Source organism: Alosa sapidissima, chromosome 7, assembly GCF_018492685.1.
Source record: "Alosa sapidissima isolate fAloSap1 chromosome 7, fAloSap1.pri, whole genome shotgun sequence".
Classification (NCBI taxonomy): domain Eukaryota; kingdom Metazoa; phylum Chordata; class Actinopteri; order Clupeiformes; family Clupeidae; genus Alosa; species Alosa sapidissima.
Genome location: NC_055963.1, coordinates 12,945,604 through 12,963,956, shown reverse-complemented (window position 1 = coordinate 12,963,956; position 18,353 = coordinate 12,945,604). Strand labels below are relative to the sequence as shown.

Sequence of the window (18,353 nt, the reverse complement as noted above, 5' to 3'; positions counted from 1 at the left end):
CCACCCCTTTCTTCTTGCTACTCTCTCACTATCTAATGTTGTTCGGCTCCGCCAGCTCCCCCTTCCCTCCTGTTGCCTCCCACGGACTCACTCACACACCATAAACACACACACACACACACAGAGAGAGAAAAACGAGCACATGAGTGGCAAGCTAGGCTACACCCATTCCTAAAATGCCTGTGTGTGGTGGAATGAAGTCAGTAGGGCTATCAAAAGGGAACTTGTAAAAACATTTTGGGATTAAATCAAAGTCCCTTCTGATGTATTTATGAAGTGTAGAAGCAGAGCATCAGTAAAACTGTCTCTCATGAACCCAGAAGGATGAGAAGAGGTAAGAGACTACCATGGCCTCATGCCTTCACCGGTGAACTTCCAGTCTGGGACACCGCTGTGGAAACCTCGGAAAAACAGGAGCACTTTTGGGAGTTCAACTGGAAAGGTAGCACACGCAGGTTGTGTGTTTTTTTTTAATTTGTTCTCCTTTTTCCCCCGAGTGGGTTCTTTTAAGGATTCAGCAGGTGAGCAGGCAACAAGTCTGCACCTGAACCGCCCGATTAGACACCTTCAACGGAAATTCCTCTGTTGTGCTGCCTAAGCACAGACTCTCTCTTTCTTCCTTTCTCTCTCCCTTTCTCTCTCTTTCTCTCTCTCTCTCTCTCTCTCCCTCCCTCCCTCCCTCTCTCTCTACCGGGCACCTTCTGTAGCCGGCTCACCCCCAGCGCCAGCTGCCACTCATAAATTATGCAGGCGCGTCACCGGCTCTGAGTATATTGGCAGAGACAAGCAGGTAGAGGGCAAATCACATTAAAGTCACATTAAAGCTACGGTGTGCTTTCCGAATGGAGATCCACAGATCCACGGACCATCAGCATTCTGGCAAAACTCTTCCTGATGGACAGCACCTCACCTGCTATCCCCAAACCCTCACCAGTGGATTCCACCGTGCAGTAGCTTATGAATCATTTAAATAGTGCCTGCCCAGTGTTTTACTGTTGAAATGTCTCCTCTCTGCATATCACTGTAAATGAATAAAAACAAAAACCTTCCTGCTGATTGTAGGACACTTGGCATGGCTTGAGAGTGTAAACCCACATAACTGATATGCGCCACGCTATGTGGCACTACTACAGAAGACATTCCTTTCAGGCTTGTGTAATACCTGCCTCTGAGATCCAACAGAAGGAGAAAAAAAGAGATTTGTGGATTACGCAGCCCTCAGGTTAGATCCAAAAAATGGCAATGGCTTAAGCAGAGCTCGCACATTCCACTTCCAAATCACGAGAACTGAGTTCACTCTCTCTCTCTCTCTCTCTCTCTCTCTCTCTCTCTCTCTCTCTCTCTCTCTCTCTCCTGACCCGAGGCGACTACTTCGGATGGGTCCCCTGTCTGTGCCTCCCCGTGAGACGGGATCTCCAGTCTCAGAGAGCCGGGAACAGAGGAAACAAACCCTTGAGCTGTTTACAAATTCCGTTGCCTCCAGGTCCCACATGAGAGGCCGTCATACGGTGCAGTGACTGTAACAGCGTGGGGTTCTGACGTGATCCAAACAGGATCGCCTGTGGCTTCTGCACTCCTCCACCGCAAGGCAAGAGGGCCCCGCCAAGCAGACCCCCCCTAAGAAACCACAAATTGTTTACGAGCCATAAACTAATTGAATGCTCTGCAGCCTCGGTGCTCGCTCAGGAGTGCAGCTGTGTGGCATTTGGGAGGTTTCTGTAAAGCACACTAACAAGGCGGCCAGATCGTTTTCAGCAGTGACTGTCTGGGGCTAACGTCTTTATGTCGGGCTCCCTCGGCTATTAAGGACACTGGCCTGCCACAGAGTGGCCCACATCGCCATGCGCTCGGCTCTTACTGTTTTCCGACAACTCGCTCCGTGTCCACTCAATGTCCACTCCCCTGTGAGAGTGCATTTGTCAGTACCTGTGACGCCAGGCCCCTCGTAAATGTCACATCCCCTTGCTCACCCCCAGGCAGCGGCGCTGCAGTTGTGCTGCTGTCAGCACTGTCCCAGAGCACGAGGTCAGTGTGTCCTCTGAGCCTCTGCAACATCCCCATCTACTGGGCAAGAAAGAAACTTCCAGTCTGTCTCTCTTGCACTGACGCTCCCAGCGCCTGGCTCCAGGAATGTGCCGGACTCCCCCGAGGAGCGGCCCTACAGATTTATTAACACAGGAGAGGCCCACTGGGTATCACCTCCGCGGCAACGCGCGGCTTCATCTAAATGGGATTAATTCCGACCATGACAGGCGTGGATGGGCTAATTAGAGGGTCTGTGTGTGTGCCCTGACTGACCCGCGTTTTTCAGATAGAAATCTTTTTTTTTTTCACACTTTCTGTCGAAATCATTGTTTTAAGAGGATGATTAAAAAAGAATTGGAAAGGGAGCGCCAGAGGTTAGAAAACATCCATCAATTTGGCACGGGTTCCGGGAGGTGGGCTGAGCATTCTTTTTTTTTCCCTGTTTCAGGACACGCTGCCAGAGGCCATGCCATATTTTAAACGTGGCAACAAGTAGCGGCAGAGACCCAAGCCAACTGGAGCACGGCAAATATAGCCGCCCGCGTGTGGGCTCTCACTCCCGCCTGATGAGGAGAACAGTTGGCCACGCCTGGCGACAGGTCCGCACACGACCACGTGCAGCTTACACTTTCCCTTTCTCTCTCTCTCTCTCCCCTTCCCTCTCTCTCTCTCTCCCTCTCTCTCTCTCTCTCCCTGTCCCTCTCTCTCTCCCCTTCCCTCTCTCTCTCTCTTTCTCTCCCCATTCGTCGAGCGTCACGGCCATCTGCGTCCTCATGAAGGAAAGCAATCTCGGAAGTGTGCTCAGAGGAAAAGTGCTGAGCACGGAAAATGGCCATCGTTGCCCCCTAATCCAAATGATTAGCAATAACTCACAGCTGACGGACTAAAACAACTAAACATTTCTCTATTTCAGAGGTCCCTATAGCTGAGCGCTGAGATGATGCCGGGAGCAGAGTGGGGTGCCAGGAGGAAAACGCAGCGGCCGGCTGACATTAATCCGTGTCATATATCATAGTGGTTTATGATTAGTGAGGGATGATTAATGTCGGGGTGCAGGCCAGTACGGTGGTTTCCATGCATGAGACACACCCTGCACACAGCTGAGCTGGGACTCACCGCATTGAAGTTGGGGAAGAGCCCCACGCTGTGAGGTGGGGCCGTCTCCATGGGAAACTGCAGGAAGGGTTTCATGTCCAAGTGGGGCTGGAGCACCGTGGGGGTCCTCAGAAACGTGGGGACTGCCCCCGTCCGGTTGATGCTTCCTGTGGACACAAAGAGAGAAGGCTTAGAAAGAGACCCTGGAAAAGAACACACATCGACAGTTGACATTCAGCATGGGAAGTTGTTGGTCTTTCAAGATGGATCCATATCTATCTACACAAGACAAAAAAGTCCAGGGTGCTCAGGAGGTTCGACCCCAATGTTTGAAGGTGCTCATTGGGGTCAGGAATTCAGCAGAAAAAGGAAAATCCATGGCACTCCTCTTTTTCAAAAATATTTTAAAAGCCTTTATTTCAATGGCTATTTCATGATTGAAAATGTAAAAACATGTAGTGTGCATATTGAAAATAAGTTAAGAAGCAACCCACGCTTAGTGGCGCAGACACCCTGAAAAAGTGGTTCTTTGGAAGCATGTGGTTCTTTGGGCCAAGCAGTCAGTCAGTCAGTGACAGTGGAGAGGTACATGTACATCTGTTTAATGTCCAAGTCCCCAGTAATGCCACATTATAATGGGCAGGCGGTCTGATAGCATTGTTAGACTGAGGAAGTCAAGAGACCAAAATAGTCTCCCTCTGACGAGAACACCTTTTGTCAGCATTAATTCCTCCACACAGCCATCAGGCCCCCTGTTATGAAACACCCCAAAACACGTCACAAGCCTCTGTCATCCTCTCCCTCGCTCACAGTCCTTCCCTCTCCCTCTCTCTCTCTCTCTCCTCCTTTCCTCCTTATCCCCTGCCTCCAGCACAACCATGCAAATGAGACTCTGAGGGCCGGGCCCTTCAGAATTCAGCTTTAGTGAGCAGTTACTTTAAGCTGCTTAATTTTCACAGCTGGATCCCCCACCACACACACACACACTTTCAAAAATCTTCCCCGACTTCAAAACCTCTCTGCTCCTAAATCTGCACCATTTCTTTTTGGGGGGCCCTTTTCTTTTCCGCTCCTCACACAGTCGCTTGTCAAGTTGTCCTATTTGTTTTCCATATTTCTCTGACTTTTCTCGGCTTTTCGGTCTGGGTGGAGCTTTCGCTGGGGCGGCTAGCTGTGCTACGCTCTGTGAGAACACCCCACAGCAGCAGCTGCCACCGCGTGTTGTGTTCAAGGGGGAATAGAGAGAGAGGGATACAGAGAGAGAGAGATAGAGAGGGAGAGATATAGAGAGCGAGAGAGAGAGAAAGATAGAGAGGGAGAGATATAGAGAGAAAGAGGGATAGAGAGAGAGAGGGATAGAGAGAGATAGAGAGGGAGAGATATAGAGAGCGAAAGAGAGATATAGAGGGATAGAGAGAGAGAGGGATAGAGAGAGAGAGATAGAGAGAGAGACAGAGAGGGAGAGATATAGAGAGAGAAAGAAAGATAGAGAGGGAGAGATATAGAGAGGGATAGAGAGAGAGAGAGAGAGGGAGAGAGGATTTTAAAAAGGGGGACTTTGTGAGACTTTGGTGTGTGAATGTGCTGCCTCAGCCAGAGCCCAGCTGCCATGCTGCATCTGTGAGCTCCAGGCTGTGCAGGAGCCCTGTGCCATTAACTCACATTAGGCATGCAAGACTCCGCCATGGCACTGAGAAGTGGAGTGGCAGAGAGGCGAAGAGACAGAGTGAGAGAGAGGGGGAAGCTACAATATGTGTTCAGTCAAGGAGAGAGAGAGAGAGAGAGAGAGAGAGAGAGAGAGAGAGAGAGCGAAAGATCATGAGAGAGATGTAAGAGGCCGTGTGTGGCCTCTCTCAAGAAAGGGAGAGAGCCACTGAGACATTCATGGCTGGTGGCCTGAGCTGGTCTCCGTGGGGACAGAGGGGGACGCGGAGGGTGTCATCGCTGACTCACTACATTCACTGATGTGAGGCCACACGACCCTGTCCTAATTGCAGTTCTCTTCTCCTATGAAGAGTAATGAACTGCCATCAATGCCACCACTACCACCGCTACAGCTACCTCCACTGCTGCTGTTGTTGTGCTGGCGGTGGAAACCGAGGGGTCGAGAGCGCTGCTGCACCCGTGTTGTTATGTGTCAAGTGCCGTGTCCTGCTGCTTTTAGATTAGTCCTCCGGGCCAAAGCCCTGATGAAGTGGAGTCATCTGTCGCGAGTCATTTGACCTCTGAACCCCGCAAGGACTCCAGGAGCCCCTCTCTCAGCACCTCGAGCCTCACCGCGCAGCTCACATTACTAATACTGCATACTGGCTTCATTTGTCGCCGCAGTGTACGTGTGTGTGTGTGTGTGTGTGTGTGTGTGTGTGTGTGTGTGTGTGTGTGTGTGTGTGTGTATGTGTAGTTGGGTGGATATAAGCAGACTATGTTACACTCATACATGATATCTGGAGCCAGAGTGATAGATAGAAAGAGAGAGAGAGGGAGAGAAGGAGAGAGTGAGAGGGGAGAGGCGAGGCAGAGAAGAGGGGGCACAAACCATTTAGCCTGTTCACATGTGGACTGTGAAATAACTGGGGAATGGTGACAACATGGTCCACTGGAAAGAGAGTCTGTGGGTGGTGGTGTGTGTTTGTGGGTGGGGTTACGCGAGACGCAGGGTGCCTTGCACAGGGAAGGTGGGATAGGAGAGAGGGGAGAGAAAGGAAGAGAAGGAGGGATAGAAGAGAGGGAAAAGGGAGGAGGAGAGAGAGCAGTAGCAGTAGGAGGAGGAGAAGGGCATGGTTGTCCTTGGAGCTGAATGAATTCCTGCTCCCAGTCAGTATGACAGTGCGGCCCAGCCAGCGTGTATAAATCAGGACACGGCTGCTTCCTGCCCCTAGTGTATAATTACCTCATTAAATTAAAGCACACTTTTGGGGCTTGGTTCACACTGTAAATCACACTGTCACTGAATGTATGTGTGTGTGTGTGTGTGTGTGTGTGTGTGTGTTTGTGTGTGTTTGTGGGGGTGGTTTAGGTGATTGCATCTTGTGTGAGTATTTATGGGTATACACATGTGCGCACACAAAGAAACACAATAAGACCACACACTTGGTTGAAATGGTGCAGTGTGTTGTGCCGCCACCGCGTCAGATCAGCGTGTTGGCATTACCACCAGCTTGTAATAAAACAATGAGAACTCAAAGTACATCTTCTGCTAGATAAGAGAGGTCTGCGTGTGTGGACATGGCCAAACACGACCATTATAGTCTAGTCTAGTGCACGGGCGCCGTGCTGACATGTTAATGAATGTGTCTTTGTACAAGGTAAAAACGGTGGCTCAGTCCTGCCCCCACCCCCACCCCCACCCCCACCGCCGCCGCCAGCAGCCTCCCATCGTGTGTTGGGATAATTCTGGTCTCCCAGTGAGAGTGCTCGAGCCACCCACCCCCAGCTTCACCACCCCCAACGCATGCACGTACACACACACACACACACACACACTTAAGTATACGTACACAGTACACACACCCTCTAGCCTGCGTCAACCCCTTAGGAACTTGATCGTGCTAAGAGTTTGACTGACAGACAAGGGTGTCTGTAGGAGATGAAGAGGCATGGGAGAGAGAGAGAGAGAGAGAGTGAGTGAGAGAGAGAGACTGAGAGAGCAAGCGAGTGTGGCATTGGATGTCGTTAAAAGCCTGGGACATGCTGGGAATCCTGCAACACACGCAGGGCCATAATCAGCAGCTCTTAAACAGCCCTGCAGTGCAGGGACATCGCCAGTGGCCATGTTATTGCAGTCAGGAGCCGGAGCGTAACCGCACACTGCATGGTGAGACACACACACACACACACAATCTGACATGCATTCTAACATGTGTATACACACATGCATATACAGACTACACACCTCCACATAGACACATAAACAAACAACACACACCTCCACACACAAAAATAAACCAACATAAATGTGTCTAGTGAACTTACACATACACTTAGACACACACACATGCACACACACACACACACACACATGCACACACATGCACACACACACACACACACACACACAGACACACACACAAACACACACCACACACACACACACACACACACACACACACGCACACACGCACACACACACACAAATAGTGATAAGACTGATTAAGGCTGGGTGAGAGAGTAAAGAAAGGCTGAAGGCGAAATAGCGGGAGAGGTGAAAAAGAGTGTCAAACTGGATTTAGGGAGAAAGATTCCTGATGAGTTTGGCTGCTGGGGGGGTTGGGGGGTTGTAGGGGTGAGGGGGGCTGTTGGGGGTGGGTAGTGTTGGGACTGAGTGAAGGGAGGGAGAGGGGAGAGTATAAATAGAGAGAAGGGCAGTGGAAGATCAAAGGCAGCAGAAAGCGATTCGCCAATTTGAAATAATTCCGAGGTCTGTTTGGCCCTGATAAATCGCACGGCTGACGCGCTTGCCTCCCTCTTCGCATTAAAGCTCCCACAATCCCGTTTCTGAGCCGCTGCATTCGTAGCTTTCCACGGCAGCCGCAAGACGGCAGAGACAGAAAGCCATCGGAGAAAGAGAATCGTTTGGAAAGATAAGGCAGCAAAGTGGGAGGAGAAATGACAGAGATAAGGGCTGGCTAATGGAAGGTCAGGGGAGATGAGAGAGACAGGAAAATAAAAGACAAAATGTCATTAAGCAGGACCTGACGACAGGCCTTCATGCAGAACACATCTCTGTGCAGAGGCTATGTACACTCCGCTTAGCAGGCAGTACACACCAGATCAAAGCCATTCAGATGAAAACCAACAACCAGACAGCCCATATGGAATCCATGGCAATTCTAGTTTCCTTATTGTCTCTGTCAGCATCTTTAACCTTTAACATAACCTTTAACGTCACTAAATATCATCAATGAGATACACTAAGTATCAAAACTGGCATTAGAATGTTTGTACATTATACAGTATGTACTGAATATTTGTATAGACTGAACTTAGACTGAACTCAGAAACAAAGCATATATTCCAGATAGTAGAAGTGAAGTCTAAATATAGTTAGGAACAAAATTATTCATACCCCTGGCAAATATTGATTTGATGTTTGTTCTGACTGAAAATGACACTCCCACATGGCTAAAAGTTGTAAGACAATGTGGTAGAAACATGGAATCAAAAAGAAGTTTTCATATTTTTTAGCATTTTTATGAAAAATGGCATGTCCATAAGTATTCATACCCTATTTAAATAATCAATAGAAACACCTTTATTTGCAGTCTGCCGAGAGACATGCCCAAATAGGCAGCATTGGACCATTAAACCACACAATAATCCAAAACATACAGCCAAACAAGGCAAGATATGGTTAACAGAGAACAATACCAACATTTTAGAGTGGCCCAGACAGAGTCCAGTCCTCAATCCGTCATAAAAGTGAGCACAAGGCCAGAGTGATGGGAAATAATAGTTTTTGCCTCAAAACCCGGATTGCTGTTAAAAAGGTGCAGTCTAGAATTATTGTGGAGACATGGAGAGGCTTGGTAGGTAATATAAGAACCATTTTGAGAGCTGTGAATGCAAATAAAGATGTTTCCATTGATTATTTAAAAAGGGTATGAATAATTTTGGATATTGTTCATAAAAATTGTACAAAAAAAATGAAAACGCTTCTTTTTTTGATTCCATGTTTCTCCTTCATTGTCTTACAACTTTTTGGCATGTGGTAGTGTTATTTTAAGCCAGAACAAATATATTGGTCAAGAGAAATTCAACATTAAATCAATATTTGCCAGAAGTATGAATAATTTTGTTCCTAACTGTAAGAACATAACCAGATGACTCAGACTGTGGCCCATTAGTGTGAATGGTTATAATGGAGCTGATGTTCATGATGACTGCAGTCGGGGTCCTGCAGCTAGAGGTTGAAAGAGGAGATTATCCCAGCAGATGAAGCATGTTTTGATTTCCTGGATAGCTCATTACAAATCACTACATGGCTCTTGTCTTGTATAATATCTTTTATATTATGTCCCTATATGCAATTTTATTGTCTATGATGAGAAGTATGTTCTATGATAGCCAATAAAGCAAATCACAAAAAAGTAAGAAGAGAAGAGAAGAAGAGAATAGAAGTAATAGATGTCTCTGAATATTTCTGTTTTGCACAGACAGTGTGTGTCAGAGAGAGAGAGTCAAGCTGTGGAAGAGTGTGAGACCAGACCATCCAGATCCACTCCCCTGGAAGCATTTGCAAGCTCACGATCCTTTCAAGCCTTCTCTGAGACCAGAGCATAGTTCTATATAAACATATGCATTGTTGTCTGCATTCAGAAAAGACTGTGCCATCAAAATATATGACTGCTTTAACAAATTGTTGGACAGAGGACCACTAGTGTACGTATGACTATCCATTTACAACACAGCTACATGTTTACTGGTATATCCGAGCATCAGAAATGCTGAAGCAGAGGTATCCTTAAGTCAAAGTGCTCATGTTTCATTATTTACTGCTTAAACACACATGCATTTACACACCTGTTGTTTACATACACCATATGGAGCCAGGCTGAGGTGGCTTTTTTTGTTTAAAGAAGTCAGCCATGCTTACTTGGCCAAAATCATAATCAAACATTTTAAAACCATACAATCAGCCTGAAATACACTTCATATGAAAAGTAATTAAAGAGCTAGCTTACTCTGCAAATTAATCTAGATTCTAGTCAAAGCATACAGTATATGGCCATGGGTATTCAGGAACATGGGCCACAGAAATGTAAACACACACACTCTCTCTCTCTCTACTCATCATAATGGCTTGGTCTGTGTGCTACCCATTACTGGGAGAGCATGTCATCCTTACCCTGATCAAACACAGTAATTGTGGGGACGTTGCTGTGCATATTTCAGATGGCGGCAGCGATTGTTTGTTGGCAGTCATTATATTGGCGACGAATGTTCAATGTCAGAGCTCTTTGATGATTTCATTAGTACAGGACACCAGGGGCTGCCTCTCTGTAGAGTTACACAACATTGTCTCTTAATGGGGAGGATCTCATTACACAAGTTTCCATTCATAATTATTCCAGGCCTGGTGGTATGCCCTGTCAAGCAAAATGTCTTTGTATAAAAGGGTTCCTCTGGCAAATATTATGAACTGAATCACAGACACTAAACTATACATTTCAATCAATTTCATCATATTGTTCCAGATGTCTTGGCTAATATTGGGATGAGATTAGATTTGATAACAATTCAACAATACTGTTATTACTTTGAGTGGGGCATAGTTCGAGGTCATGCTGATATCATGACTGTGGCTTAATCAACGAATTCAATGTGGGCTCAGGGTATGCTGCAACAAATGAGCGAATGCATTTAGATTGAATTTTACTCACCTCGTTATTTATCAGTGTCTATTTGGCCCATCCACTAAGGAGGTGTACGCTAAAACAGATGTCTAACCATTAGAGTTAGCGATATACTTACTCTTAATGACTTATAGTGGGGGTAAACCATAATGCGTGTGTTAAGGCTGCAAATAAAAGTATCTCTCTCTCTCTTTAAATACACGTACAGAGCACGTAGAGTACTGCGGCTCCCCGCGTATCTAGTATCTACACAATGCATGATACAAATATTCAGGGATAATCGTCCATTCCTGTCTACCTCTCCGCACCCAAATGTTCATCAAACTGCTCCCCTTCATCGCCTGGAATTTAAATAAGAGTATTCTTACGATTAGAAGGACATGCAGACTTAACATGGTATCACAATGGTATATAGTGTTGCCATGTTATAAGAGGATATGTATTCTCACTGTGTCTCTGCACAAAGATCGCGCCAGGTTTGCCCTTGGGCCCACCTCGTACACAGCTGTGACCAACGCAGCAGAAATGGCCTATTCATTTGGCCAATTTCAACTCAATTACCACCGAGCCGGTTTCATCACCACAGGTCTGTTCAGTATTCTTGTTCCGTCTGCCCCTGCGGCTGGTGATGAGCGAAGCCACCACCTTCAGCCGACCGTCAGTGTAAGCCGTTGGCCATGCAAACCTTTCCCAAATGCCGTATGGAACTGTTATTTTGGGACTGGATGCGATTTTTTTTCACACAAGACTACAGCCAACAAACCCACGACTCCGTCCACCTGCGTAAAGACGCATGCATTGAGCAGCGGGTACGCAAGAGCACCAACTGTCTCTGATATCGCGTTCAGTGCACCATGGTTCTTAAAAATGTATGAAATCATTTTCATCAGTCAAGAGTTATACAAGCGATCTTTAGCGTTCTCCATGATTAAATAGATTATAAGCGCATGCAATTACTTTACTCGGTGCCAGCTATGTCTAAAAAGTGACGTGTCTGACAAGATCAAATATGCTCTTTTAAAATTCATCCCCAGTATGAGTGCACCTTGCCTTATTCTATTCAGCTCTAGCCCTGTTGTTAACTGTAAGTCAGTTCCAAACGAAGGCTGTTCCAGAATGTTTGAATATCACCTTCAGCCAGCGTGCATAAATCACGAAAAGCCCGCAACATAACGATTGAGGCGACGCTGGAACAGGTTTATAGACGCTGGATACGAGTCAAAACAGTTGGAAAACTCTTGATCTACTCACCTGCGGAATCTACCCACATTATCCCATTCGACGAAGCTGTTTTTGCAGTCCAAGCTTCAGTGGGTACATTGGTGGAGGTGCAGCATTTTGCCACAGGAAGGAGCTGTTGTGCTCCCCTCCATGTACAACTAATAGAGACTTTTGAACGATAATTTTGTGAAAATAAAATGGATGTAGGGTACGTATTTAGTCACACAAGCACCGTCAGATAGTTGGTTATATGGTGCTTTGTCATTTGATTTTGCATAGGTCTTCTTTTTAAATCCATGACTTTAGTAAAGGAAGGTTTGCATATAGCAGGTATTAACTGATACAAATCTTCACTTAAAGACATATTGAAACACGCGTTTGCTTTTTAAATCAGTATAGATAAATTGCACGGATGAATTGCCTAAACCCAGAAAAAATGCAATGAAAGTCTATCCAAATTAGCTTACTGCACTGGCTTCAGAAGTCAAACCTTCAAAGTTTTTGACTGGAATACTTCGCTGATATGTGATAGAGATTAGGTTGTTAGGGAGTTCATAGCAACTAGTGTATAATGTGTGCGTGCACTGCAGATGGGCATAATTTAAAACTATGTCGGCTTTGCATGTATAGTAGAGTAGGCCTATATATATATACTTTTTGAGGGAAATTTGGTCTCTGCATTTAACCCAATCGGTGAATTAGTGAAACACACTCAGCACACAGTGAACACAGTGAGGTGAAGCACACACTAATCCCGGCGCAGTGAGCTGCCTGCTTCAACGGCGGCGCTCGGGGAGCAGTGAGGGGTTAGGTGCCTTGCTCAAGGGCATTTCAGCCGCGGCCCACTGGTCGGGGCTCGAACCGGCAACCCTCCGGTTACAAGTCCAGAGTGCTAACCAGTGGGCCACGGCTGCCCATGTGTTGTCCATCCTGTTATTGTGTGGACATGTACTTACTCAAGGCAATACATCAATTAAATTATTTCACATTCCAGGATGGACTATTGGAATTTCATCTTCCTGTCGATATGTGTGCCTACATTTAAGTGCAGAAACAAATGAATGGCGTCGTAAGAGCTCGTTCAAGCTCCCGGCAGACATTAAATTATGTTTAATCGAAACTGAATTAAACAAGCTTGGGTTGAACAGGGGTCCCTGCCACCCTTAAACTCATATCATAAGCACTTCTATCGAGGGACACAGATAAACAACCTCTGCTGGAAGACGAGCTCAGGGAGGTGTGTGTGTGTGGGGGGGGGGGGTCTCGCCAAGCCCCCACCATCAGCTCTCGCTTCCACTGTTCGAAACAGCGAGGTAAGAACATACCCGCCTTAGCATACAGTATCTATTTCAAATGAAGGTAATCTTCCCAGTTTCACCACACACACACAAATATAGCCTCTCTGATGCTATTTGTGGATGGAAGACCTTCAAACACCTAAATGCAGTGCCAGTGGAATAACACAACCTGTGGCTTTAATGACAACCCAGTGAGATAATAAGCAGCACCAAGCCGAAAAGCCCTCAAAAGGACCCAGCCTTGATCTTCTACTGTAAGTAGGTGAATCAAGACTGTGAAGCTTTAATTACATGGCTTGTCTCTCTGGGACAGTAGTGCTGACTTCTGTCTCCCCAGCTACCCTGCCAACAGACTCTCAAACACAGACACTGCAGAGGCAGGAGACGGGGGTGGGCCTTGATAAACACAAGAGATAAAGTTTGGAGACAAAGTTTAGTCATTGCCACCTCAGCATCTATCCCATAATATACCTTATCCCCCTTCGCATGTTGCCATACCCTGAGGCCCCAACGCACACATGTCCCAGGCAGAGAGGCAGATGCACAGCCTAATCCCACTGATAAATCTGCTCTTGGCTCCCACTGCGGCACACTCAAACTTGGAGCCTGCTGGCTTTTGTTCCTCACCCCTCAGGCAAGTGCACAGGATGGTGGCTGGGGGAAGGGAGCCTAGGTAGGTGCAGGCCCAGGCCAGGGCAGGGCAGGCAGAGGGAGAGAGAGAAAGAGAGAGAGAGAGAGAGAGGAAGGGCTGGGATTACAGGCACAGGTTCACGTCTGCATGGGGGTTGGGGGGGGGGGGGGGGGGTGTGAGGGGGGAGCTTTTAGTTTCCAAAGGCCAAAGCACGGCGTGCTGTAAAAGTAGCTCTGCTGCTTCTGAGTAACAGCCTCGTGTCCGTCCAGGGGAGGGGGCCTGGGGTGATGGAAGAGGTAACCGAGGAGGAGGAAGCCAATGCAGCTCAGCCTCTTACACCCCCCCCCCCCCCACACACACACACACACAGACACACACACACACACACACACACAGACTCCCCACCACTCTCCCTTCACATTTCTTCCCTTATCTTCCTCCGCAGCACTGCACCACATCCAGCAAGATGGCCCCCGGAGCTCGCTGCACTGCCTGCCTGCCTGCCTGCTGCCTGCTTCCTCCGCAGGGCCCCTCCAGCCACACGAGGCAGCTGAGAGCTCCGACGCACATCGCCTGCACAGACTGCTCTCCATATGCAGTGCACGCCGTCTGGACATGCCCAGCGAGGAGGAGGGGGGGGGGGGGGGGTTGGGGGGTCTGCCACCATTGTGTCTGCAGGAGCAGCAGAGGGGCCGTTCCCTGACAGCCACACAGAGGGCAGATGCACAGCCATAAGCTCCAGCATCTGATTCAACTCACTGAGAGATTATGGCATAAAGAATGTAAACAATATTATCTCTGTAAGCACAGGAAAACAGGAAGCCTTTCCAAATGATTATATAATTTTTGTAAATATGGGTTTACTGAATCCGTTAGTTTAGCTAATTATTAGGTTATTACATTGGTACACTTTTCATGTGACCATGTGACTTTTCATGTGATAATGGCCCCATGAGAAACAGCAGAACACTGTGTGTATGTGTGTGTGTGTGTGTGTTGTTGTGTTGACATAGGTAGGAGAGGCAGAAGGCAGGGTGAATGCTCATAGTGTTTTGAGGTCAGTCATCATGCATACACAAAGAGCCATCATCTCTGCACACTGGACAACGTGGACGAGACAAGAGTGGATGAGAGGGAAGGGGAACGGGTCTGACTGGACGCAGCCTTCTCAAATGACACCCAGCCATTATGAGGCGCACACACACACACACACACACACACACACACAGACACACACACACACACACACACACACACACATACACAGAGCAGAACGAATGGAAAAGCACACAGGGCTCTCACCACATACACAGCATACAGGTACCCACATAGAGGTGCAGGTGTGGATATCTGCACTATCTTTTAGCCATGCAGTAGTGCGGCTGTGTTTACGTTCACACAGGAATGCTTTGAAAACAAAATGTATTGCCTATATTCTAAAACACTGCTTTTATACCAAATGTCTCTGTGTGTGGGTATTACTGTGTATAATACAAATGTAGCTACAGGAACAATGGGGGACATGAAAGGCCTTTATCAGCATCTCTACCCCCTGGTGATCAGATGTTATGTTTTACAGATACAGGTAGCCTTTGTCCCTCTGCTGCATTCTCCATGCATGACCCTGCTCTCCTTCCTTGAGCTGCCTTTCTCCCCCTGACTTGTGCCATTCTCAGGTTCCCATCTTTTTCACCATTTTCCCCCTTTGCTCCAAATGATCCCAGGCTGGCTGAGGGCCAGGCGGGGCTGGTAAGACTATCCACTGGTAATCTGTTTGAATGTTACTGGCTGCGGGGCGCCGGTGACTCAGTGATGGATGGATTGTGCGGCGGCACGAAACAAACTGTTGTGTTGTGGCTGTGAAAGGAGCCCAGTGATCCACTGCCACTGAGAGAGAGGGAGAGGGGGATTAAAGCAGCACTGCTGCTGATCTAATGCGCTTTGTTTTTAGTTCCTCTCTCTCTCATTCTCTCATTTATTCTCTCTCTCTCTATCCATCTCTCTCTTTCTCTCTCTCTTGCCCTCTCTCTCTGTTTCTCTCTGTTTCTCTCTGTCTCTCTCTCTCTCTGTCTCTCTGTCTTTCTTTCTTTCTCTCTCTCTCTCTCTCTCTCTCTCTCTCTCTCTCTCTCTGCAACCACAGTGCAATCCAGAGCAACAAATAAGCCAGCAGCCCTGTCAGAGCACATCGCTGTCTGCTCAGAGTCCTGGATGCTGCCAGGACAAATGGCTTTTCAGACACAGCCATGGCCCCTTTGAAAAACACAGATGAAAGCAGGGGACACTCTTTTTTTCACCTTTGATTAGCCCAGTGGAACGTAGCCATCCATCTCCTCCTGCTCCTGCTCCTCCTCCTCCTGCTCCTGCTCCTCCTCCTCCTCCTCATCCTCCTCCTGCTCCTCCTCCTCCTCCTGCTCCTCTTCCTCCTGCCCCCCCTGTTTTTTTCCCTCTGCTCCTTTTTCCCATACAACTTCTCTCTCATCGTCTTTTATATCGTTTTTTATATCTCTCTCTCCTTCTCTATTTCTCTCTCTCTCTCGTTCCCTCTGTGTCTACCCCTCCCCCAACATTCCCTTACCTGCGTGTTTAAAGTAAGGGGAGCACACACCCAGGCAGAACAATGGTCGTCTTTGCTCCCCCAGACGCCTGCTGAAAGGCCTCTGCCCTCAGGTATGAAACACTATCAGTCACCGCAAATGGCGGGATTAACCCAAAATCACCCCCACCACACACACACACACACACACACACACACACACACACACACACACACACATAATGCGCCAAAAAGGGGGCCACCAAATTCTGAGGTCAGATAAAATGGAGACAGCGGGTTGGTCAGGTTGGCGGCTTTTACGACTGACGCAGCAGTCTATGGACCAATCAGGGCTGCGCTTAAACCAACACTGCAAAGCGTACCGTGAAGCAACTCAAGTGTGGTGAAGTGGGCGACGGCGTGCCACCGCAAGACAAGGGATGAATAATGGACGAGTGGAGAGTGTGGGGTTGCCAGGTCCAGACCTAATATCGGAAGAGTGACTGTTGTATGCTGTTGAGTGTGTCCTCTACATACAGAGAGCCTCACTCTATTTGTGTGCCATTAGGTCCAGAGCCAATCTCTTAAAAGGATGGGGGCCGCTCGGACATCACTTGTCATTGGAAGGGGACCATGGATGACATTGCGCTTTCAGGAGGCCCCTGCCAGAACGAGAGGTGCCCGTGGAGCCTCTCTAACCTGCCTGAGGTAGAGACAGCCCCTGAACACAATCCATTTATCATCGCTGAAAATGGAAGGAAAAGCATCGCTGCTTTGGAAGGAAAAGAGGAGAGAGAGAGAGAGAGAGCGAAACAAAAAAACAGCTGTCAACAAAACATTCACAGCCATTCCTTATTGAGTCTGAACACTGCATTTAATTTCACACATCAGTACGAGAGATTAACCCCAATGAACATTTTTTACCCCCACAGAATGCTGCCTGCTGCTTGGTCTGCCTCCACACAATCCAATGGGGAGCTGTCTCTCTTTCATCTATCCCCCCCTCCTTCCTGTCCTCCCTCGCAATCCTGCACAGAGTGGCAGAGTCTTATGTATTACCGAGGCTCCAGTTTTTCCTCTCATGTATAACCGCTCACGTTTTGCTTTTCTGAAGGAGCCATATTTCATTCTCAGATTTGCTGGTGGACTATAACTCAGTGAGCCACACTGGCTTGATCCCTGTTGATAATTCATCAGACCACAGGAGAGCACTCAGTCACCCTGGTTTATTTCCAGCCAATGGCCACAGCCGGCGCCGTAAATGTCTTTGGGGTTCAGCGTTTTGTGCCGATGGAGTTCTCATGGTTTAACACGGAGGAAAGTGGCAAAAAGATCGCGGTGAAAAAACAGCAGTAGAGATCAGCAGTTCTGTTGAGTCCTAATTTAGTCTTGACAGCATTGAGCCCACGAAAAACTGACAGTTCACAGGCCTTGCACAAAGTCAATTCAGCATGCCATGACTTTATTCAACGAGGAAAAGAGGTAGAGAAAGAGTGAGAGAGAGAGAGAGAGAGAGAGAGAAGCAAGGAGAAAGCTTTTAACTACTCGAGACCCTATTATAAATTCTAATCACACTTGAGTGAGAATGTTAGCGTTAGTTGTTTTCCTTTTTTCTGGAGAATTGGAATTGGTTTGGACAGACTTGGGAAGGGAAGAGGGTTATTTTAATCACACAGCGGCCTTTCAAAGCTCTCCCCTCTGCCTCCCACAGGCACTGTCTCTGAAACAGACGGAGTTAAAAAAAAACACAAAAATCATGTTCAGTAGGAAGAGACAGAAAAGAAAGATAGAGAGAGGGGAAATCCTGACCTGGCTTGATCCGTTTTTTACACTCCCTCAGAGAGAAGAAATCACACCGCACCGTTTTCTGAACACAGCTAGCCCTGTGAAAGCTAGCTGCTAGCATCTGTTATGGCTAGGCCTGTCCACTTAACGTGCATTACTGCAGCATCTTTGAGCAGTCACCATGAAACGAGAGACATTAATCTAAAAATAAGCAACCCCTGTCGCACACACATACACACACAGTCTCCCAAACACACATACACACACAATTACGGTTTGAAAAAAAATGAATTCATCATCCCCATTTAACCTTGAGTGCACCCGGCCCCACACATTAACACACATGCACAGTCTCCGAGTCTGAATCACACACATGAAAATGACCAGAATGAGCCACGTTCACGTCGGACTAA

General features: G+C 47.5%; 1 protein-coding gene across 4 annotated transcripts in view; it reads right to left on the bottom strand.

Annotated features, from left to right (window-relative positions):
• Positions 1-18,353, bottom strand: part of znf385a (zinc finger protein 385A) — a 76,514-nt gene that overhangs the window by 26,018 nt on the left and 32,143 nt on the right. For 2 of the 4 annotated variants that reach the window (XM_042096906.1, XM_042096909.1), the window contains exons 1-2: positions 11,724-11,772; positions 3,142-3,287 (exon numbers count right to left, since the gene is read on the bottom strand). In XM_042096906.1, the coding sequence (XP_041952840.1) occupies positions 3,142-3,287; positions 11,724-11,742 (165 nt within the window). In that variant the 5' untranslated portion in view covers positions 11,743-11,772. Of the gene's footprint in view, positions 1-3,141; positions 3,288-11,723; positions 11,773-18,353 lie in introns of those variants that run through there. The other 2 variants (XM_042096907.1, XM_042096908.1) reach the window with 1 other exon arrangement.